This window comes from Neomonachus schauinslandi, chromosome 12, assembly GCF_002201575.2.
Source record: "Neomonachus schauinslandi chromosome 12, ASM220157v2, whole genome shotgun sequence".
Lineage (NCBI taxonomy): Eukaryota > Metazoa > Chordata > Mammalia > Carnivora > Phocidae > Neomonachus > Neomonachus schauinslandi.
In genome coordinates this window covers 98,526,006-98,549,697 of record NC_058414.1, presented here as the reverse complement: position 1 = coordinate 98,549,697, position 23,692 = coordinate 98,526,006, and the positions used below count along the sequence as shown (strand labels likewise).

At 47.0% G+C, this 23,692-nt stretch overlaps 1 protein-coding gene across 5 annotated transcripts in view; it reads left to right on the top strand.

Annotated features, from left to right (window-relative positions):
• EZH2 (enhancer of zeste 2 polycomb repressive complex 2 subunit) overlaps positions 1-22,210 on the top strand; it is a 39,666-nt gene extending 17,456 nt beyond the window's left edge. For 3 of the 5 annotated variants that reach the window (XM_044920280.1, XM_021693048.2, XM_021693050.2), the window contains 14 exons: positions 804-906; positions 1,411-1,574; positions 10,455-10,546; positions 11,931-12,171; positions 13,004-13,173; positions 13,547-13,641; positions 14,789-14,829; positions 15,170-15,295; positions 15,935-16,113; positions 17,345-17,440; positions 18,107-18,188; positions 18,873-18,953; positions 19,106-19,190; positions 21,881-22,210. In XM_044920280.1, the coding sequence (XP_044776215.1) occupies positions 804-906; positions 1,411-1,574; positions 10,455-10,546; positions 11,931-12,171; positions 13,004-13,173; positions 13,547-13,641; positions 14,789-14,829; positions 15,170-15,295; positions 15,935-16,113; positions 17,345-17,440; positions 18,107-18,188; positions 18,873-18,953; positions 19,106-19,190; positions 21,881-21,941 (1,616 nt within the window). In that variant the 3' untranslated portion in view covers positions 21,942-22,210. Of the gene's footprint in view, positions 1-803; positions 907-1,410; positions 1,590-10,454; positions 10,547-11,930; positions 12,172-13,003; positions 13,174-13,546; positions 13,642-14,788; positions 14,830-15,169; positions 15,296-15,934; positions 16,114-17,344; positions 17,441-18,106; positions 18,189-18,872; positions 18,954-19,105; positions 19,191-21,880 lie in introns of all 5 variants that reach the window. The other 2 variants (XM_021693049.2, XM_044920281.1) reach the window with 2 other exon arrangements.
• Positions 22,211-23,692: the final 1,482 nt, after the last annotated feature.

Sequence of the window (23,692 nt, the reverse complement as noted above, 5' to 3'; positions counted from 1 at the left end):
TCATCCTCACTTGGGCGTCTTTATTTCCTTTGGCTTACAAAAGAACTGGTTCTGTTTTTGGGATTTTGCTGGGTAATCATCATAATCATCATAATATAACCTGTTGATCATTGACTACGTATAAGTGAATGGGCCCGTCACCCTCTGTGCTCCACAAGGTTTCTGTTAGCATCAGTCAGATCTATTTTATAGTTGAAGAGGCTGGCTTAGTGCAGTTAAGGAACTTAGGGTTACACTCTTGGGAAGAAACAGAACCCAGAACACTAGGATGGTAACCCTTCTGACTGACTTGAGAGCCCATGCTTTTAACCCCTTCGCTAGTGGTGGCTTATCGGAAAAGTAGAGGACCCCAAGCCAGAGCCCGTAGCTGGTGGAGACTTGGCAGAGCACATTATTAAACAGCATAGAAGAATGTGGGGAAAAACCTCAATCTGAAAGAAGTGTAATGGTTATGTAACAGGCCGTGATCACGTGCTTTCTCTCCTTGGTTTTACAGTGAAGAAACAGACCCCAGTGGATAGTGGCCAGTCAAGGTCACAGACCCAGTCAGTAGCAGATCCGGGATTAGAACCTGGGTCTTCTGCCTCCGGGTGGGCCTAAGACTTTCCATATTTGATTTTGAGTTTTTTGTTTGGCTCACCAGCACTCCATGGATACATGTGATGTACGTCAGAAATAAGTGAAACACAGAGTTGATAATTTCTTAGGAAATCGGCTGTGTTAGATGTAGTTGTGTGGAGAGAAGGAAGGATTGAAAACTTGTTTACTTTCATCTTTTTTCCCTTTCATATTTTCCCATTTAGATAAAGAAAGCCACCCACCTCGGAAATTTCCTTCTGATAAAATTTTTGAAGCCATTTCCTCAATGTTTCCAGATAAGGGCACAGCAGAAGAACTAAAGGAAAAGTAAGATTTTTCTTTTGAGGCAGTCTTGCATGTATGGTATGCAGCTCAGCATTTTGGTTTATCAGAAACAGAACTGATGTAGCTGATGAGCCCCTAGGCCTCCTCTGTTGACTGCGGCAGGGTTCTCAACCCTGTGTCTGGGGCGCTCTGCTCAGGACAGTTACCGTAGGCGCTGTGAACACACGACGTCATTGACGGTCGTACGTGGAGAGGAGAATTTCTCTGGACACTTGCAGAGACGTTAGTGTCATTGAAGTTTATTTTAATTAATATAGTAACATTTTTCATGATCTGAATCCTGCCCGTGAACTTGATTTTTGATATACCATGCATAATTTTTAATTGGCTCTTCATCTAAATAAAGATTGTCATGGGTTAGAGCTTTCCTTGTGTGTTTGGGCAAGATGAACATCACAAAGAATACACGGCACCGTTTAGAAACTGTATTTTCAGAGAGGAAGTTTTTGCTCTAGCTTCACTTGCGTTTTTCTTGGTTAATGTTAGGTATAAAGAGCTCACCGAACAGCAGCTCCCGGGCGCCCTTCCTCCTGAATGTACCCCGAACATAGACGGACCAAATGCTAAATCTGTTCAGAGGGAGCAAAGCCTGCATTCATTTCATACGCTTTTCTGTAGGCGATGTTTTAAATATGACTGCTTCCTACATCGTAAGTGCAGTTATTGTACGTTTTCATTTTCTATCTTTGTTGTGGAGTTATGTCTTAAAGCAACTTGGAAAGTGTTGTCACTTATTATAACTAGGATTTATCATTTAATCTGGCAGTTATGATTGAAAAATATGTTAGGATCAGAGTATCGTTCTTTTGTACTTTGTTGCTTGAGGGTTGCTGTGAAGTCATTTGCACGTATTTAATTTGAACCACCTGTCTTCCACTAATTTGGAATAGAGGTCAGTGGTTTTTCCATAAATGCTAACCAAGCAGTTACTTTGTAATAAAGCTATTACTGTGAATTAGCTGATAGCCTAGAGCAACACTGCGATATTGATGAACAGATTTTGTTGAATAAGAAATTGGCTGAAAAGATGCTTATATATGTTCTTGTCTATTTAGTGGGTTTTTGTTTTGTTTTGTTTTGGGTGCTCTGAGGAAATTACTTTTAAAAATATCTGCATTTGGGGGGCAGCCTGGGTGTCTCAGTTGGTTATGCATCTGACTCTTGATTTTGGCTCAGGTCATGGTCTCAGGGTCGTGAAATCCAGCCCTGAGTTGGGAATCTACACTCAGCGGGGAGTCTGCTGGAGATTCTCTCTCTCCCTCGGTCTGTGTCCCGTTCCTCGCCCTCCCCTCCCCCCACTCCGTGCAACTCACTCTCGCTCGCTCTCTCAAAAAAAAAAAAAAAAAAAAAAAAATCTGCATTTGGGTACAGGGAAAGCATAAAAATAAAATGTTGTTAATGAAATTTAAGTAGGTCCCGTATACTACTACTTTATTTTTCTGACGTTGCTGGGGAATGAGGTTTTGTAGGAAATTTTCCAGGTAACAGGAACATTTAAAACACAATTTAAAAATCACCAACTACTTTTGAGGCGCATATTTTGAAAACATATTTGATATCTCCTTGGTTTCCTAAGCAGAGTTTATTTAATAAAGGTTAGCTTCTTCCATATTCATTTTAGTGCAACCGTCTGTAGCCTGGTCACACCGTTAGGGGCTTCTGACCTGTGTGAAGGCGTTCTCCCCTTTGCTAAGTGGCCCTTTTGAGTTCCTCTGGCTGTCTTTTTACAGCAGTTTTCCCCTCATTATCCGGTGGTACCTCTTAATGTTAATTAGCCTGTCCAAGCGGCTATATCTTGTCTCATTTTGAGTTTTTGCTCTGTCTACTTACTTTTGCTGCATCTCATAATTTGTTGTGTGGTACGTATCTTGACCTGGAAATGATTTAAGAGTGTGTGTGTGTGTGTGGTATTAGTGGTGTAGTTACCTTCAATTAGAAAAATTTGAAGTAGATTTTTAGAATTATTATATTTTCCATGTCCTTGCTGTTGTTAACCACCTTCCTAATCTTGATGATTTCGTAGTTTTAGTAATCTCTGGTATGCCGGCCATGGTTTTTTTCAGCCATTGGACAAAGATCAAATATCCGGGCTTGGCAGTTGTTGTCTTCCTACAGCCCTTGACATAGTTGCCTTGAATTGCATTTAATTCACCTTTACACACAGTCATTAAACTATGTATAATTTTCATTAAAAATATTAGAAGTTGCCTTCAGATACCACTATAGCAAAACCAGTTAGGTGGGAGCTCTGAGAAATGGTCCCTCCAGTTTGTTCGTAGATGCAGCATTTCTTGAACCTTTTGTGTTGTACAAATGAATCAAAGGAAGTAAGATACTACTTTTAAACATTATTACATGAGTTATTTTATTGTGATCTTTAGATTTGAGTAATTTTGATGAACCTTGAACCTGATAATTATCTCCTTATTCAGGCTGGGAAGAAGATAGATAATTATTTCACTTTAGTGACGTTTGCTTCTGTGGAATGGCAGGCTGCTCGCTTGTAGCACTTGGGAGCAGTGGGTCCAGCAGCTGCTGTACCCCCCCTTTTCCTTCTTTGGACACTAGAGCCAATCTCTTCATAATTCATCCTTGATAGATTCCCTAGGTATTCATTGCTTTCCATTAATTTTGACAAAATATCACACACCAAAGGTTTTTCATAGGTAAAATGAGCCAGTAAAGACATTATTAAACAACCGTATTTAATTTTATTTTTGTGCTTTAATTTTGTTTTTGTCTATGTGAGAGGAGAATAACATAGTACTTCATAAGCTGTTGGTTGTGAGGATTAAATTTGTTACTCTGTGTAATTTACACAGTAAAATACTTAAAACAGTGCCTGGCTTGTTTTTAGTCATCATTGTTTAAACAGATCATCATTCACATGATACACATTTCAAAAATGTATTAAAAGGTGTCCAGTGAATTCTCCCTTCTACTTCTTCCCTCATCCATAGAGTTTGTACCTCATTCTTTACACCACTCATGTCAGTTTTTTCTGGCAAAATGCAAAGATACTCTTTTTCTGGCTGTCCTATTCAAAAGGTATCATACTCTTCAGGCTTTTCCCTGTTTTGACTTAGTGAATATTGGTAGGTATTATTCCTGTCTGGAGAGCCGCGTAGTCTTCCCACTGTGGGAGACGGGAGAACTTACTGACAGGTTCCTAGGGATTAGCATTTGGATTGTTTGTGACTCCTGCACTAACCGCGCACAGCGAACCACCTTGGCTGGACCTGTGCGTCATTTCCCACAAGTGCAAGTGAACCCGATCCACCGTGCTCAGATTAAGGCTTCGTTCTTTTGCATCTAACATTGAGTCACTGGAATTTATTCTCTTAGAATTTTGGGTCCACCCCTCCCCTCCACCTCCAAGGCCATCGAGTTACTTCCATACCATACCATTTCCCGGGAAGTTCCCGTTCGCCGCTGCACCCGCCGCCTTCATTTCCCGTCACCACGTGCCCTTGGGTCTCTTTCCTTTGCGTTTGTTCCTTGAGTCTTTCTGTCCAGGAGGCTTTATTCCGAGATCTTCTGGCTATTCTTGCTTGTTTTTTAATGTAACTTTTAGAATCTTTAGTTTGTCTAATTAAAAAAAAAAAGTCTAGGTAGTATGTTTATTGGAATCCCATTACATTTATTAATTACCTAAGGGAAAACTGACATTTTAAAATGAGGATTAAGTGTAACCATATGATCAAGTTTCCTTTTGTGTCCTTTAATAAACTCAAATTTTCTTCATGTAGCTCTTGTACGTTCTTTCTTAAAATGATTTCTAGGTATTAATGGGTTGTTGCCTGGCTTTTTCTCTTTAAATCCTGTGTGTTTTATACCTTGATACCTTATCAATTGTCCCTGTTTATATTAGTTTCTCAGTGGATTCTTATTAGAGCTTTTGAGCTATGTAAGTAAACTGTCTGCAGTTATTTCTGTCTTTCCAGTCTTTATGATTTTATTTTCTTGTCTAATTTCATTGGCTTGTATCTTCAGTACAGTGTTAAGTAATATTAGTACTAGTAGATACTTTTTTTTTTTGGCTTCTGGATCACTTTTGAAATATTATTTCAGGTTTTGAAATTTATTTGTATAAAGTTGATCTAAGTGTTCTAATTCTTTTCTTCTTAAATGTTTCATTCTCTCATTTTTCTTGATGAGCTTAAACGGTGGTTTATTTTGAGAATCTGTTTTGTGTATTTTCCCCTCAGAGAATCAGCTACTGTATTAGATTTACTATTTTTCTCTTTATGAATGTGATTTTTGCATTGTTTCCATTCTTCTCTCTTTTTTTTTGGATATATGCTTTTAACATGAAATGAATTGTCTCTAGAGTACTGTTTCAACCTCTCTTAGGTTCTTATGTTTGGTATTACTATTATTTATAAGGAATTTTAAGGAATATTTTATGTCTTCTTTTTAACTCACTGTTTAAGGGAGAATTTTTTAAACTTCTGGGTGAAAGGGCCTTTTTTGGTTGTTATATATTTCTTATTATTTCTGTGTGGTTGCCTTACTGATACTAGGTTATTTAGATGTTGGGTGTGTCTACCATTTTTATCTATAAAGAAGATGCTTTGATGGTAGGGGTTTGGCAGTTCATCTTAGCGAGAGCTCAGTATCTGACCATGGATCTTTTCCATTAGAGGGACCTGTGCGTTCTAATGAACCTTGAAGGATGAATGGCTTTAGTTTGGGAATGAATCCCACTTTGTATTCCAAATAAATTTTAGACCTTGATCCATTCTGTAAATTGGAAACGGGTTGTTCTGCAAACTTGGAATCATATAATTTCTTTATAAAAGCCTCAGCCTAAAATGGGCGGCCTGGTCTGTCTTTCACACTTGTTAGAGGAACCAGGGTCGGCTCCTGAATTGACTGTGGGTGGGTATAAAGAGGTAACACATTTCTGATAGGAAGGGAAGGAAGGCAGGCTGGGAAATTGAGGTTGGGAAATTTTATATGCTTAAATAGGATCAAAAGTAGAACCTTGGAATAAATGTTTTGCTAGGTTTCCTATTACCTGTATGCCCTACAGAGGAATCCATTTTAAGCATAAACCCCTGTTCTGTCTGTCATTTCTGGTATTATGTAAAAAAGTCTGTTCTTTTTGGAATTTGTATTAATGCTTATTGTAGAGCTTTTAACATTTAATGGTTAGAATTTCAGAAACAGTATTCCATAGTTTGTAGTTGATGGTTGACTTTTTTTTAGTATTTCAGATGTGTAATGATTAAAATTCAGACATACAGAGTTCATAGTTGCCATGTAATTAGAGTGACTTAAACCTCGGATTTTAAGTCACCCGGAGTGATTCCCTAAATCTCGGTTTTTCTCATCTGTAAAATGGGGATGAGAATCCTCATACTTGGGGGATTTTGTGGGGATTAAATGAGGTAATGCCTAAAGCCTCTTACTGTGTGCTTTGAAGACAGGAGCCTTGACCGGTAGCTGCCGGTGCGACCTGCTGTTACTACCGGCCCATGCTCCGAACATAGACCCAGTCATTTTGTAAGTGCTTAGTATTACAAGTCTGCCATCTGTGATACGCACAAGAATTTATGTGATTCCAACTATAAGTAGAGCAGTAAGAAGTTTGTTTTAAAGATTTATTTGTGAGGAGAGCATGCATGAGTGGGGAAACGGTCAGGGGGAAGAGTATCTTCAAGCAGACTTCCCTCTAAGCGGGGAGCCCCATATGGGGCTCGATCCCACTACCCTGAGATCATGACCTGAGCCAAAACCAAGTCGGACCCTCAACCGACTGAGCACCCAGGTGCCCCTCTTCAATAAGAATTTTTTTTTTTTTTTAAAGATTTAATTATTTATTTGACAGACACAGTGAGAGAGGGAACACAGCAGGCAGAGGGAGAGGGAGAAGCAGGCTTCCTGCTGAGCATGGAGCCCCATGTGGGACTCGATCCCAGGAGCCCAGGATCATGACCTGAGCCGAAGGCAGATGCTTAAGGACTGAGCTGCCCAGGCGCCCCTTCAATAAGAATTCTTAATACCAAGTTCTAATCAGAGCAGACAGGATCAGTACTTTGAGCAGAAGCTAATGTATAAAACTGACACTTTGTACTGATCTGTGTTCATTGATTCTGTCATATTTATCACTTGACAACCAGCTGAAGAAGTATTTAAGGGAAGTGTTGTATTACGGAGAGGGGCGGTTTCTCTTGCTCCATGGGCAAGCTTGCCGGATGAGGGTCTCGGCACACCTGCCATCTAACTAGCCACACAAACTATTCTCTTTGGTCCTGTTTCCTAACTTGTAAAATCACCACTGGAAATAGGTGATTGCTGAGGTTGTCCCAACTCTGAAATTCTCTGATTCCCCAGTTCGGTGTTTGAGGTGTCATTACTTGGTGAAACATTAGAAGGTCCTGAGGGTCTACTCTGTATTTTGGAGCCATTTTTTAGAATTGCCAGTTGACTCACTTACAGGGATAGGGAAGAGCTGGGACTGTCTATCCCAACGGTCTTTCTGCCTTTGAAAACCTTCACATTTTTCATCAAGGTTTTATAGGTTGCTTTTGAAATTACAAAAAAAAAAAAAAAACCACCCCAAAACCAAAAGCCAACATTCCATGTTCTCTCCTTTTTGTAAAGTTTTAAAGAAAGCAGCTTGCTTCAATTTTCTAATAATTTTCTTGATCAGGGAATTTTTTTTTTTTTTTAAAGATTTTATTTATTTATTTGAGAGAGAGAATGAGAGAGAGCACATGAGAGGGGGGAGGGGCAGAGGGAGAAGCAGACTCCCTGCCGAGCAGGGAGCCCGATGCGGGACTCGATCCCGGGACTCCAGGATCATGACCTGAGCCGAAGGCAGTCGCTTAACCAACTGAGCCACCCAGGCGCCCTTGATCAGGGAATTTTATATAATCTCCGCCCATATTATATTTAGCTTGAAAAATATTTTAATAACTTATTTGAAATACTAGCATTTCAAGATGCCTATGTGAAAATATTAAGTATTTTGAAATAGTCAAGACATTTCTAGAAGAGGGAATTCTTTATAATAAAGAACTAGTTTTCTTAATTGAAGTTTGAAATTCTGAGGGAAGCCTAGTAAGGAGAATAGTTCTCTTTCTTGAGCTAAATGCTATGTGAAATTAAGAATGTTTTTTACCTTTGATAATAAAGTACCTTTGATCATTTATTTATTTTTTTTTTAAAGATTTTATTTATTTATTTGAGACAGAGAGAATGAGAGACAGAGAGCATGAGAGGGAGGAGGGTCAGAGGGAGAAGCAGACTCCCTGCTGAGCAGGGAGCCCGATGCGGGACTCGATCCCGGGACTCCAGGATCATGACCTGAGCCGAAGGCAGTCGCTTAACCAACTGAGCCACCCAGGCGCCCAGTACCTTTGATTATTAGTGTGTTAACTTTTCCTTCATGGCCAGACCTTGGCTGCTGAGTGCTGTGTGACTGATGTCTCTGTGGCGTCTCCCCGCCCAGGACTGGTGGGGGCTGCCCCCTCCTCTGTGCATGTGTGTGCCTTCGTATGTCACTGGATCAGGTGAAATCGAGAACATCAGTCTTTATATAAATAGGGGAGACATCCACACTAAAAACAAATTTTACCAAAAATAGATCACTCCGTTTGTGCTGCTAACTGGTTAAGGAAGATCTTGTTTTTTGGATCAATGTAATTCCTTGCTGCTGCTGTGACTTTAACTTTTTATAGGCTCAGACTTTGTATTTTAGGGGTCCTCACCTGTTCAAAATGTAATCCAGTGCTAAATTAGTTGTGGTATCAGTCTGTCATTTCACAGGGAAATCTAACACACACTTGAAACAGAATTTGAACCTTGAATTTCTACTTCAAAAACATACCTTTGTCTTTTTTCCCTTATTTCCCTCATCAGTCTGTCTTTCCCATTTAAGTTCTGTGGATAGGAGTATGGCTTTTTAGAGACTTTTTTTTTTTTGTATTTGTTTTTGGGGGGAGAGAGCATGTGCTTGAGTTGGGGGAGGGGCAGAGGCAGAGGGAGAGAATCTCAAAACAGACTCCACGTTGAGTGCAGAGCCTGACTTGGGGCTCAATCCCATGACTCATGAGATCAGGACCTAAGCTGAAATCACAAGTTGGGCGCTTAACCGACTGAGCCACCCAGGTGCCCCTACAGATGTTTTTAAAATCGTTTGTTTCATGAATGTGTCACTTTTATCCAAATTAAGATAATTTTCATCTTGTGTAATTCTAAACAGGGCATTTCTAGCATTTGCCTTAATAACTGGAAGTAGGCTTTCTCAAGGGTTTCTGCAAGTTTTCACTGCTGTGTGTTCATGTTTAGTTTGCCCTTGTACTAGAATTTGAATCTTTGTTATCACATTTTTTGGGGATTTCAAGTTTCAAACACTTCTTTCTAGAACCTGTTTTATGTGACCATGTGTTTCCTGGAGAAGGGTGCTGACTACAAGCTCTCACTAGATTCCTGAATTGTGTCTGATCTGAAGAAACTGAATTTCAGTAGTCTGAGGCTGTCCTTTTATTTAAAAGTTTATTTATTTAATCCCTACACCTAACATGGGGTTTGAACGCTGCATGCTCTTCCAACTGAGCTAGCCAGACGCCCTTGTCCTCTTTATTTTTAAAGATTTATTTATTTTAGAGAGACAGCGTGCACAAGCAGGGGGGAAGGCAGAGGGCGAGGGAGGGAAGCAGACTCTCCGCTGAGCAGGGAGCCCGATGCGGGGCTCGATCTTATGACCCGGAGATCATGACCTGAGCCAAAACCAAGAGTCGGCTGCTTTATTATTTTTTAAATTTTATTTATTATTATTATTTTTAAAGATTTTATTTATTTATTTGACAGAGATAGAGAGAGCACAAGTAGGCAGAGAGGCAGGCAGAGGGAGAGGGAGAAGCAAGCTTCCTGCGGAGCAGGGAGCCCGATGCGGGGCCCGATCCCAGGACCCCGGGATCATGACCTGAGCCGAAGGCAGCCGCTTAACCAACTGAGCCACCCAGGCGCCCCAAGAGTCGGCTGCTTTAACCGACTGAGCCACCCAGGCATCCCATCCTCTTTATTTTAAAAAACTAGTTATTTAACAAGTGCTGTCCTATTTTTCTCCATTTTGACAAGCCGATTGTTGAACTTCATTTGGAAATCAAGAAATTGTAGATGTTGGAATTCTTTTGGTAAAAATAGGAAATCTGATTTCCTTGTAGAGGGGATGTATCAGTTTCTCTGGAAATATTAAAGACTAAATAAATGTTCATAATCAGACTTTAGAGTTATGTGCATCAATTATACTTGTAAGAAGAAAAATAGGGAATCACAAATTATTTCAGAATTTACTGTTTCCTCCCTGGTTAGGGGTTGGTGGGGAGGAGTGGCAGTGTTCCAGGGGAGAGTCGAGGAGAATATGTGGAGATGATTCAGTAAGAGCTTGAAGGAAAGTTCTGTCATGGAAATAATATTTTGGCAAGTTTGTAATGTATTAAGTGACTTTTTCCATTTGAAACGGTGGAAATGAAAAAGTAAATATAGTTATATTTGGATATTTTATGTTTATTTTGCAGCTTTTCATGCAACACCCAATACTTACAAGCGGAAGAACACAGAGACGGCTCTAGACAACAAACCGTGTGGCCCGCAGTGTTACCAGCACTTGGTAAGCTCACGCGCTGCCTGATCAGAGGGCACTGGAGGAGTCTTGCTGGCGGACTGAAGGCAGCGTGGTACTGTTGCTCCCGTACTTGGCTGTGTACTGGGCAGGGATGCTCACCCGTGCGGGTTCCTTCCCAGCCGCTACGTACTGCACGTTCTAGTCCTTCGTGAATCTCGTATTACTCTATGCCTGTCTGTGTTAATCCCTTCGGCAACCTTCTGAGGCCTTTAGGATCAAGGACTCTTACACCTGCCCCCACGTTTATGAGCGTGAGAAGCACAGGTAGCCCCCTAAGCCCCAGCAGCTCAGTGAGCCTTCCTTAGCGTAGCCCTTCTCAAGTCTTAGACCCATGGTAGTTTGAGTCAGGTGGTCGGTCCCACAGGTTTTGTTTTTTTAAATGATGGAGAAAAGGTAAGGGTTTAGGAGAATATGAGGTAGGAAAGTTGTTTTTTACGGGTACTATCTTATTTTTACCATTTCCCCTCTTTGAACCAAGCCACTCCTACCTAGGAACTAAATGGGTATATATTGCCTGTTGGATTTTGGACAGAAGATTCATTGAATGGCACCTGCAGAAGGTATCCTATTTTTAAGCAATTTGGTTTTTATAGAATGAAGTGTAAAACTGTTGGCTGCTCTCAAACTTCTCCCTTCTACTGCCACTAAAGATGGAATTCTTGAGCACTATTTTATAATACTCTGTAAAGGCAGAATTTTATTTGGCTCATCTAAGATGTTTCTGTGGTCTCTCTATAATCCATGATCTTACTGTTGTTTCATACTCTCTAAGACTGGATTATTGGACTTGCTGATGCAGAATGTAATGCTCACAGCCTTGCTCCTCAGGCTCCTTTCACATCTTCTGGGGGCTGTGCATCCCTCACTGGAAAAAAATGGGATGTTTTAATAGTAAGGCAGGAAGTGACAGAGTCTGGCATGTTTCTGTTTTATATTCTTCTTGTGTACTTTAAATATTATTGGAGAGAGGTATCTTAAGAAAGCCTGAAATAGGAAAGTATGACTCTGGATGCACATTAGGTATGATTCTTCGCATAAAAGTTCATACTTAAAGAGATTTATTTTTTATATTATTATTATATTATGTTTTAACTTATTACAATCACTTTATATAGTTCACAAGCTCATAGAATTGTCTTGTCTAATTTCATCCCCTGTAGCACAAAGAGAACATATATGTACCTTTCTGAAAGTTTTGAACTATCAAAAGCCGATAGAAAGCCAAGAGCATCTAGATATGGAAATGATTTGTAAAAATGGATATTGTGATATATTTATTGACTAACTTGCTTTATGCAATCCTTTTTTTCTCATCTAACAAAACGAGTTGTAGAACTTGACCTTGATGTGTACATTTTTCACTTTGTAGGAGGGAGCAAAGGAGTTTGCTGCCGCCCTCACCGCGGAGCGGATCAAGACCCCGCCGAAGCGGCCCGGCGGCCGCAGGAGAGGCAGGCTCCCCACCAACAGCAGCCGGCCCAGCACCCCCACCATCAACGTGCTGGAGTCCAAGGACACAGACAGTGACAGGGAAGCAGGGACCGAGACGGGCGGGGAGAACAACGATAAAGAGGAGGAGGAGAAAAAGGACGAGACTTCCAGCTCCTCCGGTAAGACCTGGGTGAAGGGTGTGGGATGGGTCGTGCGCTTTGCTCAGTGGGTTCGTTCTCGGCGTAAGGACAAATCTGAGAGAACGGAATTTCTGCCCGCACCCCAACCCGGGCCTGTGAGGACTGCCTGCCCGATTGTTGGAAGGTTGACGATCCCATGTGTTGTCAGGTGGGGTGTCGCTGTCCTTTCTCCATCCTTCTTGGACAGGACATCGTTTGCTTTAATCCGGTGGCTCTTCTGGGGGTCGTTTTGATTAGGAGAGCCCATGGGCACTCCCGACCAGTGTTCTACTGCTGGGCTTGTCCTTGTCCTTTCAGCCTGTGACTTACACCATGAGTAACAGCGGTAGACCCCCTCAATTTACATTGTTTTAAAGTAAGCTTACACCCAATGCGGGGCATGAACTCAAGACCCTGAGATGGAGAGCCACGTGCTTCTCTGAGCCAGGCTGCCACCCCTCAGCTTGTACTTTGGAAGGTTGTGTTAAAGGCAACCCAACCTTGTGTTCCATGGGAGGCTTGATTGTTTATTCTCAAGATGGTTCACTTCCTGCTTTTTTCTTAAGCACAACCTGAGTTTTACTTTCTTTTATTTTATTCATTTATTTGAGAAAGAAAGAGCATAAGTGGAGGGCAGGGACAGAGGGACAAGCAGACTCCCCACAGAGCAGGGAGCCCGACGCAGGGCTCGATCCAGGGACTCTGGGATCATGACCTGAGCTGAAGGCAGACATTCAACCGACTGAGCTACCCAGGCCCCGTGGTTTTACTTCTTAATACTGTTTTCCAATTGTCATTTTTTGACCAGTGCTTATTAACTTTGGTTTTCTAGAAGCAAATTCTCGGTGTCAAACGCCAATTAAGATGAAGCCTAACATTGAGCCTCCGGAGAACGTGGAGTGGAGTGGTGCTGAGGCCTCGATGTTCAGGGTCCTCATTGGCACATATTATGACAATTTCTGTGCCATTGCTAGGCTCATTGGGACCAAAACTTGTCGACAGGTAAGCACGTCTGATAAAATACTGTTCAGGAACTTGAGATAGAGGGAAACCAAGTCGTCACTGTCCAAACAGAAGACCATTCGTGGTTATCCTCCAGCTCCTGTTCATCTCGTTTTTCACTGAGAAAAACGATCCTTCCGACTTCAGGTATTTCGGGGAGTGGATCTACCAAGCCAGGAAGACTGGAGGCTAGCCTTGCGCCTCTTATCCAGAGCGTGGTGGCGGCCGCTCTCCCCGCACGAGGGTCGGGTCAGCGTGCGCTTCCCGCTGTGTCCCTGGCCCGTGGCAGCGCCTGCGCCGAGCCGGAGAGGTTTCTGGTGCGGGCGAGTCTCACGCATGGCGCTCAGGGCCCTGTGACTCTGCCTCTTGTCAGGTGTATGAGTTTCGCGTCAAAGAATCGAGTATCATAGCTCCGGCCCCGGCCGAGGATGTGGACACCCCGCCGAGGAAGAAGAAGAGGAAACACCGGTAAGCCTGTGTGCGGCCGGCCGAGGGTCACCGGGGCGCTTCTGCGGCGGGGTCGGGTCGGCGTAGGCGCTCGCTCAGCTTTCTCTCTTAAGAGCACAGCAGCGTGCAGTCGACTCAGGGTGTGGGGGGGGTCTTAAAAGTGACGGGCACCAGTGCTGCGTTTTCATTAAGGAAACCTAGTTAGTGGCTTCTGCAGGAAAGGCTCCCCTGCTCGGAGATGGACCGAGGATGTGGCGCTGGGCAGGAATCTCGACGGCTGACGGCGCGGAGCCGGCTTTAGTCTAGCAGCCTGACGGGTGTCCATGTGCAGGGGTGCTTGCGGCCTGGTGAAGGTCACCTTCCACAGAGGCTCGTGCCAGGGAGGAGCGCAGGGAGGGTTTTCAGGCGGACTGCCTTCGGAAGTGCAGAGCCCGAAACCGTGCGGGTCCGCTCTTTCCTCCTGCCCCCATGGTCTCGGGAGAGCAGCATAGTTGGGTAAGGGGTAGAGGACTACACTTCGACCGTGCACATGCTCACGTTCCCTTTATGAAAGGTGGGACTGACTTCATTTAGAACTGGAAGAAAGAACTTAGTTTTTGCCATAGGAATTTAGGCTTTAGTAGATGCAGCTGAGTTTCTTGGTTGAGTTCTGATCATCCAGCTCCGTGGAATGGCTACAGATGCCTGAAATTAGAGAAACGATACGACTGCAGGCTGAGCCCAGGTAGACGTGGGCCGCCACAGAAAGCCAGGGCCAGAGGGGAGGCGGCCGTGCTCCTGCGTGGTGACAGCTGACCCTCAGACGACATGGGGCCACCTCCATGTGTTTTCTGGCCCTGTAAATAGAGTTTCCCCATATTTTCTTCTCTCTAGCTTACTTTATTGTAAGAACACAGTATATAATATGGATGACATAGAAAATCTGTACTAATTAATCACTTACCAGTAAGGCTTTTGGTCCACAGGCTGAGTTTTTGGAGAGTCAGAACTTACATGCAGATTTTGGATGGTGTGGGATGTTTGCACCCCAAACCCCACGTTGTTCAAGGGTCATCTGTCCTTGGATTCAGAGCGCTGTCAGGTTCGGGGCACACGCAGACCCGTCTGAGTAGCTTCCGTTGATCTGCCCCTGGCTTCACAAACGTGACTTACGTCTTGTGTCTTGCAGGTTGTGGGCTGCCCACTGCAGAAAGATACAGCTGAAAAAGGGTTAGCATCTCTCTGTTCAACTTCATCATTAACTTAAAAATGTCTACTCATTTGTTTAAGAATAGTAATTGGATTAGTGTTTGGGATATTCGGATATAATTGACTTCTGTACATTAAAGTCCTGGAGACGGAGGATGTCTGCTGATTCACTTCCAGTCAGTCCTCTGGGATCGGGGGGACAGTGCTCGGGGCTCGCCAAGCACGTGGGGGGTGGGAGGTAGTATCTGCCGTCACTCTGTAAACAAGTACAGCGCGGAAGAGCTGCTGCATGCCAGGTGTAACGGGGAGAATATAGTCTTGGCCGTTGTGTTTGATCGCCTCTGGATCTGTCCTTACGCAGACGGCTCCTCCAACCACGTTTACAACTACCAGCCCTGTGACCATCCACGGCAGCCTTGTGACAGTTCGTGCCCTTGTGTGATAGCACAAAATTTTTGTGAAAAGTTTTGTCAATGTAGTTCAGAGTGTAAGTATTTGTTTTGTTTTGATGAATTGCATGAGAATTACAGAGGCTTTTGGTCAGCGGTTTAAACTAGTAAGCCAAAGAAGATTTTAGGAAATACATTTATCCTACAAAGATTTATGGGGCGCCGTAACGGGCTCTGCGCTAGTGGCCAGTGCGTCTGTGGGCAGGTTAGGCGGAATTGGATTGTTTAAATCATAGTAGAGTTGGCATAGAGTAAAGGGCATCTAGAAATGGCTGCCCAGGTCCTCTGGCTACTGGAAATGGTCGGTGCGCTGGGCTCAGAATTCAGCCTAACGGTGACTGGAGACGTTGAACGAAACAACGCAGGCCGCTTGGAAAGCAAGGAAGCGTCTAGAACTCTGGACCCTCAGAAGGGTCACGAACCATGGCTCTTATAAAATGGGTGTGAAGGAAGGGCTTAGACTAAATAAAACAGCTCTGAAGTACACGTACCACCTACCAAATACGAAGGGAAAGCCCGAAGCTCAGTGGTGACCGTTCTCAGAAGGGACAGCTCTCACTTCCTGTCCCTCCACGGGTTTCCTCTCAGTCTGGGCGGGCGGGGGTGGGGGGACGCGGTGGGCACCGGTGGTGAGGGTTCCGCAGGGTTTCCACGTGACGAGCAATGTCCTTCCGAAGGTCAGAACCGCTTCCCCGGTTGCCGCTGCAAAGCTCAGTGCAACACGAAGCAGTGTCCATGCTACCTGGCCGTGCGCGAGTGCGACCCCGACCTGTGCCTCACGTGTGGCGCCGCCGACCACTGGGACAGCAAGAACGTGTCCTGCAAGAACTGCAGCATCCAGCGCGGCTCCAAGAAGGTTACCCCCCCCCCCCCACCGGGGCTGCGCGCCGCTGCCCTTAGTGAAAGCCACGGGGCTTCCTGATGGGACGGCGGGAGGTGGGGGCGTTATGGGCCCTTAGGCAGTCTTCCATTTGCTACGGGACACCTTCCCCTGGTGTAAGGTGAACCAGCCCCAAATGGCACCAGGTTCTGGAGAGGGATTTTTCTAGCATGTAGAAGTCGTTCTCTAGTCTCCATGTGAGGACATGGTGTGCCCGTCAGAACACAGAGACCCGGTTTTTGCACACTTCTTTCCGTTTCTTTAATGACCTTGAGGACACAGCCGGGACCACCACGGAGCTGTGGCCTGCGAGGTACAGGCAGGGGACGGTAACTGGAGCCCCGGGAAGGTGATGACCGAGCAGAAGAACCTGCCAGCATCGTTTGGGGGAAGCTCACAGTCTGATTTTAGGGTAGACCCAGGGTTTCTTCTTCGGTTACTAAATGTTAGCTGTTAGAACAGGGCCTGCCCTGTATGACATCGTCCTTTCTCTAAGTGCTGTGTGTGTCCGCTTGCTAGTCCTCCTAACTATAACCATGAACCCCAACCCAGGCCTTCTGGCCCTGAACCCCCTGCTGCTGAGGTCATGGCCTGTGTTGCCCATGGGCTGGGGGGGAGATGGACGACGGACACACGGACGACATTCACATCTTAGGTTCCTGAGCCATCATAGGACGCAGCTGGGATCTCGTGCGGGGCAGTCGTGCCCTCCACCAGAAACTCTGGTCCTGGCAGCAGCTGTGTGTTGGCTGTGATGGGTTCAGGGGTCAGGTGGTTTTCTTATTCTAGGTTGTTAATTTCGCTCTCACGTCCTAGTGATGCTGGGACAGTCCCCGGGGCCCCCCCCCGCTCAGTCCTCACCATCCCCTTTCTCCCTCACCCCATACTTGTCCTTACACCATAAACTCCTCTCTGTTCAGAAACTGTTCATGTTGACACACCTTCTCCTGAAACAGAAGATAACATACTTTTTTACCAACTGGGTTTCATTTGTTTAACGGTAGGGTCAGATATTGCTTTAAAGCAAACCGTGGTTTTCCAATACCTGGGAGGCTGGCCCCTCGGTCAGGGTGCTCAGGGCTCTCCTGCCGACAGCGTCTGGTTGAATGGCTGCTTTCGAATGGGGCTGAGGCTGGACAGTGGGTCACCCTGCAGTTAACGTGTCAGCACGCCTTGCCGATGCGATTGAGTGCGCTTTCTTCTCTAGCATTTATTGCTGGCACCATCTGATGTGGCAGGCTGGGGGATTTTCATCAAAGATCCTGTACAGAAAAATGAATTCATCTCGGAGTACTGTGGAGAGGTAAGGCAAGAGTAACCGGTTTCAGGCAGTTTAGTGTATACTGGTCTCATGTATTCGTGTGGGATCGTAGGTAACTTTTGTTTTGGGTTGATGTCATTGGACGAGTCTATTGGGTTTGATTAGAAGTGAATTAATAAAAAATGCCTTTTCAGCTTGGACTTAACTCCTGCTTATGGGTTTGGCTTGCTTGGTAAATAGACTGCTTCAGTCCTTGTCACATTTGGCATTTATCATCTAGGGACAAAGTGGGGAACAAGAGCTTTGTGCTGTGGAGTCTGCCCTACTTAATCCACAGCCTAATTGATAAGGATCTAGAAATGACAGCATCATTAATCATATGCCTTTTTACTTGTAGAGTTAGGGAAAAACTATCAGGCTGGCTTCATTTTGCAATTAACCCAACCAGTTTGTATTTTTTCTTCAGTGAAAAGACTTTTTGTTAATCACTTTCTGCATCCTTTTGATGTGGAAATGTTATTTCAGTGAGTTGAAGTCCTTAAAAGATCCTGGTTCTAAATACCAGCACGCAGCCTGAGACCAGCTGCAGGGACGGTGGTTGGGGTTCCTCATGAAGGTCTCAGATTCTCCTGAGGAGCTTGTGTGTGTGCGCCTGCCGCTCTCGATCACCTAATCCAAAACAATCATATCCTCTGCCTTCCTTTTTAGATTATTTCTCAAGATGAAGCAGACAGAAGAGGGAAAGTGTATGATAAATACATGTGCAGCTTTCTGTTCAACTTAAACAATGGTATGTTTGACCTGAGGCCATCCGGGAGCCCTCCGCTGGTTGGAGTCTGGACGTGAAGGTGGCGGGGGAGGGGGGCTCCATCTTCACCTTACGGGCGCCGGGGATCCCTTACGCCTTGCCACAGGCTTCGGAACGGGCTGTGTGTTCGCAAGTCCACCAGGCTGGACCAGACGGCTCGGAGCTTGCTGCAGGTTTGCTGCCGACGACCTGGGCCTGGGGTCCGCTTGGCCCCCGCCTCTGTCATGAGTGCTCCAACTGACCGGGGAAGGGGCTGGAGCGCTGAATTGGGCAGCCTTTCCTGGACTTCCCTGGGTGTTCTCGAAGGCTGTGAGAGTAAGGAAGCGGGTTTTTAGATGATGTTCTCGGCTAGAGGACATCAGGTTGCAGTAGGTGTTGCTACGGGGGGAGGGTGTTGTGCTTGACCCCCAGCCTCAGAGTAACTCAGCTGGGACATGGAGCAGAAGGTCTTTTTGTGAATGTGTTCCACAGAGAGAAGAATGAAAAAAAAATAATTTTAAACGTGAAATGCTTACTCTTGAAGTTAGGAATTTCGATTCCGTGTTTTGTAAAGGCAAGCCCTGAAGAACGAGAGCCAGGAGCGTCTCCGGAACTGTAATGACTTCATGTGTGCAGAACTAGGCCTGAAACGGTTCACTTAATGATGCTTATTTTCTCTCTCTTTAGATTTTGTGGTGGATGCAACCCGCAAGGGTAACAAAATCCGTTTTGCAAATCATTCAGTAAATCCAAACTGCTATGCAAAAGGTAGGTGCTAATGGAGCCAGGATTCCCAGGAGAAGCTCTTGCACACCAGTGCTGGACTGGAGTGGCCCTGGGACACATGCTGGTGGCGCGGGTCGGGTGCTCCCAGGGCCTGTCTTCACGCGACTCACACCAGTGTGTGTTTCTCGTTCCAGTTATGATGGTGAACGGCGATCACAGGATAGGGATTTTTGCTAAGAGAGCCATCCAGACTGGTGAAGAGCTGTTTTTTGATTACAGGTTGGTAAGAGCATATTTCTGGTGTGACCTGAGGGCTTTATCTTCCTGAAGTCTGAGCTGTGGACAAGGGCTGTCTCTTCTCTGTTGGATCTTCTATTCTTAGAGGGATTTGCTCCTGGTCATTATTTGTCAGGGGCAGTGGTGGGCATTTAGGTGTACTTTCTTGGTAACGTAGTTCCCACCACACAAGTAATGGTGATTTTTGAAGGGCAGGCAGAGCTCGGATATTGCGGGTTCGGTTCCCGACCACTGCAGTAAAGTGAATGGTAATCTTCCTGCCGGTGGAGGGTGGGGGCTGCGCTGGCGGCCACTGAGCGCCCCCCCCCTCCGCCCCGGTTGCTGGGCCCCCGCCCCGGTTGCTGGGCGCTGGAGGCCAGCGGGGCTGCGCGGGTTCCCCGGACAACCGTGCAGTTCCCCGCACCGACGGCTCGCCCGGCAGCGCGCTTTCTCCGCGGCGGGCGCATTTCCCCCCCAGGACAGCTGCCTTCGGAATGGGAGTCGGTCCTCTCGGGCCCCGCCGCCGCCGCATCAGCTGAGCCTCTGTCACGCGCCGGATCCTTTGTCCCCCCGGGAGGGGACTCGGGAACCCCCGTGCTTGGCTCGTCCTGGAGCAGCACCTGCTCGGCCGGTCCCGTTTGCTCCTGAGCTTGCAGCACGTCGGTCCCCGCTTCAGGCCGCGCTCCTTGTCCTGTTCTCCTGCTGCCGCTTCGTCGTCCCGGTTCGAGAGCACGGGCAGAGCGGACTTAGCCTCGTTCTTGAGCACCCGAGGGTTTTCAGAACGGCCCTGAGCGCCGGCTTCATGTGCAGGTCACCGGCCGCGTTAGCCCCTCACGAGAGGGCGGCCTGTCCCGCGGAGCTTGGCCGCCGGCCGCTGCCTTCTCGGCGGCGGCGGGGGAAGGCCTGGCTGACGTCTTCTTCCGAGAGAGGGCCGCTCCGTCGGCGCTGAGCATCTGGGGTTTCACGCGGCCTCCTTCATCGCCTTAGCTCAGCGAGACCTTCTGGAAAACTGGCCGCTTCCCCGCGCTCTCCTGGTTACGGAGCCGGCCTCTTTCCCCGAGCCTCCTGCGCCGGCCTCTGCCCGCGTCAGGTTTCCTGGTGCGGGTCTCCCCTCTCGGCCGCCCTAGAGCGGAGGGGAGTGCGGGCCTCGCTCTGGTTTAGGCTTGGGCTTAAGGGAGTGTGTGGCCGGAGTGGTCTCCCGTCCAGACCACTGTCCCCAGGCCAGCAGTAAGGCTGTTTCGCTTTCTTACCATTCTCGTGTTCACCGAAGTAGCACTTTTTTAAATCAATCTTCTACACCCAACGTGGGGCTCCAACTAACGACTCCAAGACCAAGGGTCACACGCTTTTGCAACCGACCCAGCCGGGCGTCCTTGGAGTAGCACTTTTAATTTCCTTCGAGACCTTTTCCTTTGCATTGATGACTTGGCTCACTGGCGGAAGAGGTCCAGCTTCCGGCGTATTTGGCTTTTCAACATGCCTTCCTCCCTGAGCTTCATCAGTTCTCGTTTTTGATTTAAAGGGAGACCTGCGACTCCTCCTTCACTTGAACACCCAGAGGCCACTGTAGGGTTATTAACCGGGGACTAGGGAGGCAGGGGGGTGACAGCCGGTCGGTGGAGCAGTCAGAACGCACATGCCGTTTCTCCGTCACCTCCATCAGCCCCTGTGGATGTGGTTCATGCACCCCAATCACAGTAGTAACATCCACGGTCCCCGATCACAGATCACCGTAGCACATGTAATAATAATGGAAACATTGGAAATACTGTGAGAATTACCAAAATCTCACCTAGAAACACAAAGTGGGCAAATGCCGTTGGAAAAATGGCACCAGCGGACTCGCTGGAGGCAGGGCTGCTGCAAACCCTCGGTGGGTGGGTGGGGATGTATTTGCGAGGCAACACCATGCGGTCTGCCCGTGTGGGGAGGGAACGCAGGCAGCCCGCGTTTGAGCCCGCTGGTGATGGCGTTCCCGTCCGGCTCCGCAGCGAGCTTGCGGATTCCAGGCCGTACTGGGGTTCGGGCGGCAGTGTATTCTCTTTAACTGCTTAAGTACTTCCTACAGCCTGACCGTTTAGTACTTTCATGGCCAAGACACGGCTGGCTCATACCCTACCTGGTCGGCGTCTGGGTCCTTCCTGTGGGAAGCTGTGCTTGCTGTCAGGGTGCTGAGGACACGTGGCCCCCCTGGACCTCACAAGCGTCAGGCTGGCAGGGTAGTCTGGGGGGGGTGAGTTGACAAGAACGTATATTTAGATGCAAGAGGACTTTGTGGCTGACTAGTTGTCCCCTTAAGAAGCTTAAGTTTTGAGGATTGAGAACAAGGCCACGTGTAGCCACTCTTCATGGCACCTGCCGCACGATGGCAGGCGAGCTCGAGACCACCCCGCCCGGAGCCGAGGAAGCCCCCCTCTTGCAGGGTGAGGTCACGGCTTCCCCGTGCGCGGCGGCTGGGGTCATGGTCCCAGCCACATTGGCCGCCTTCCAAAGCAGCGTGTCGGGGCCCGAGGGGCGGAAGCTGGGGAAGGGTTGTGCGAACGGGCCTGTCCAGGTCTCAGCTGGCCTCGAGCGGGGGCCCCAGCTGCGGGCGGGCGGAGACGCGGGGCGCACTCACGACCCGAAGCAGGCCGGCCGGGGTGAACGCTCACCTGGGCTGGACGCCGGCTCATGCCTTTCTCGTGCCGTTTCAGATACAGCCAGGCTGACGCCCTCAAGTACGTGGGCATCGAAAGAGAAATGGAAATCCCTTGACGTCTGCTACCTCCTCCTTCCCCTCCTCCTTTCTGGAACAGCTGCCTTAGCTTCAGGAACCTCGAGTACTGTGGGCAATTTAGAGAAATAAAATGCAGTTTGAAATTCTGAATTTGCAAAGTACTGTAAGAATAATTTATAGTAATGAGTTTAAAAATCAACTTTTTATTGCCTTCTCACCAGCTGCAGAGTGTTTTGTACCAGTGAATTTTTGCAATAATGCAGTATGGTACATTTTTCAACTTTGAATAAAGAATACTTGAACTTCCTCCCGGTGTTGGGTCGTTGGTACCGGTCTGTCCATTCCCAGGACCGCGGCTCAGCACGGCGAGGAGAGCAGTCCCCTCCGGCTGCTGGGCGCTCGAACACCGCGGGGCAAAGTCCTTGTTCATAGGTAATAGCAACAAACATAGAATACATATTTATGGCACATATAGAAGATACATGATGTGTATAATTGATAATTTGTCAACACCAGTACTGCCTGGTAGTAAGTGAAAGCTGCCCGTCAGGGACGAAGGCTGTGAGCCTCGTTCTCCACGTGGCCAGTCGCAGCCGGACCCGCCGGCTACAGCTCTAAACTCCATGGAAGGTCTGGACTCAGACGCTCAGAAACCTTTCCCGCCTACGGAAGGGGATGGTAGGACCAAACTCGTTTTCTTTCTCGAAGAAAAGATTCAGACCCCCCCCTCCCCCAACTCGAGCGTCACGGCTGGATTGACAGCTTTCACCAGCCTGGGGTTACATAACGTGGTAATACTTAATGTGAAACGTATAAATAAAACCTACCTTTCCAGTTACACAAACACGGACAAGACTCTGGTCTCTGCTGCATTGATGCATCCGCCGTAGCAATGCCAGTCCTAAAATAAATTGCCATTTCGCTCTGGCAACGAGAAGACCTGGCCTCGGACGCCCATCTCGTGTGTGCTGCTCTGCTCTTCTCGGCTGTGTTTGGTCTTGGTAGGACATGGGGACAGACCGCTGTCTTCCCCGCCCCGAGACAGTGCCATATGCTCAGCGGGCCGCTGCTGACCCACGGAGGGCACCTATGGGGCTCACCCGCGCTGGTACGTCCCGCCCTCGGCATTCGACATGGTTGCAGCCCATTTATTCACTCTCAGGCAGTTGATGACCTACCTGCCCCACGGGATCTCCGGATGCGGAGCTGCTTCGAGCCCCGGTTTATCTACTGTTGACCGCTCCCAGCCTGTCCCCCGGTGTCAACAGCTGGGGGTGGATCCTTGAGTCCCGGAGGTCCTATTCGCTCAGGACACCAGAGACCCACATGCATCCTCCAGACAAAGTACAAATTTTCACGGAAAACAGTCATTTTGAGCACCTCACAGCAAGCTTTCTGTACCCGGATTTGAAGAGCACCTCTCCAGTGTCCTAGTCACGGTGAACACAGATTCTCCGACCCAATCACACATGACAAAGGGCATCCTGAATCACATCTGGCCTGCTTTCGATTTTCCTTTATTTATAAAGCGGCAGGGGTGGGCCACAGAGCTTGGCATACAAAGTATTCAAACACCCAATTAAAGCCAAAATGGGGGGAAAGGCTAAATTTAAAAATAGAGTGCCCCCCTTCCCCTCCACTGGGAGGTGACTGTGTGTGAGCCTGGTGCTTATTTCCCAACAGAAAATCTAGGGCTAAGGAGGACGAATCTAGGAGTCAAGTACTGCATCAGGATAAAGATGTGTTTCAATAGTTTAGGAATATCCTACCTTGTTCATTTTGGATGGAT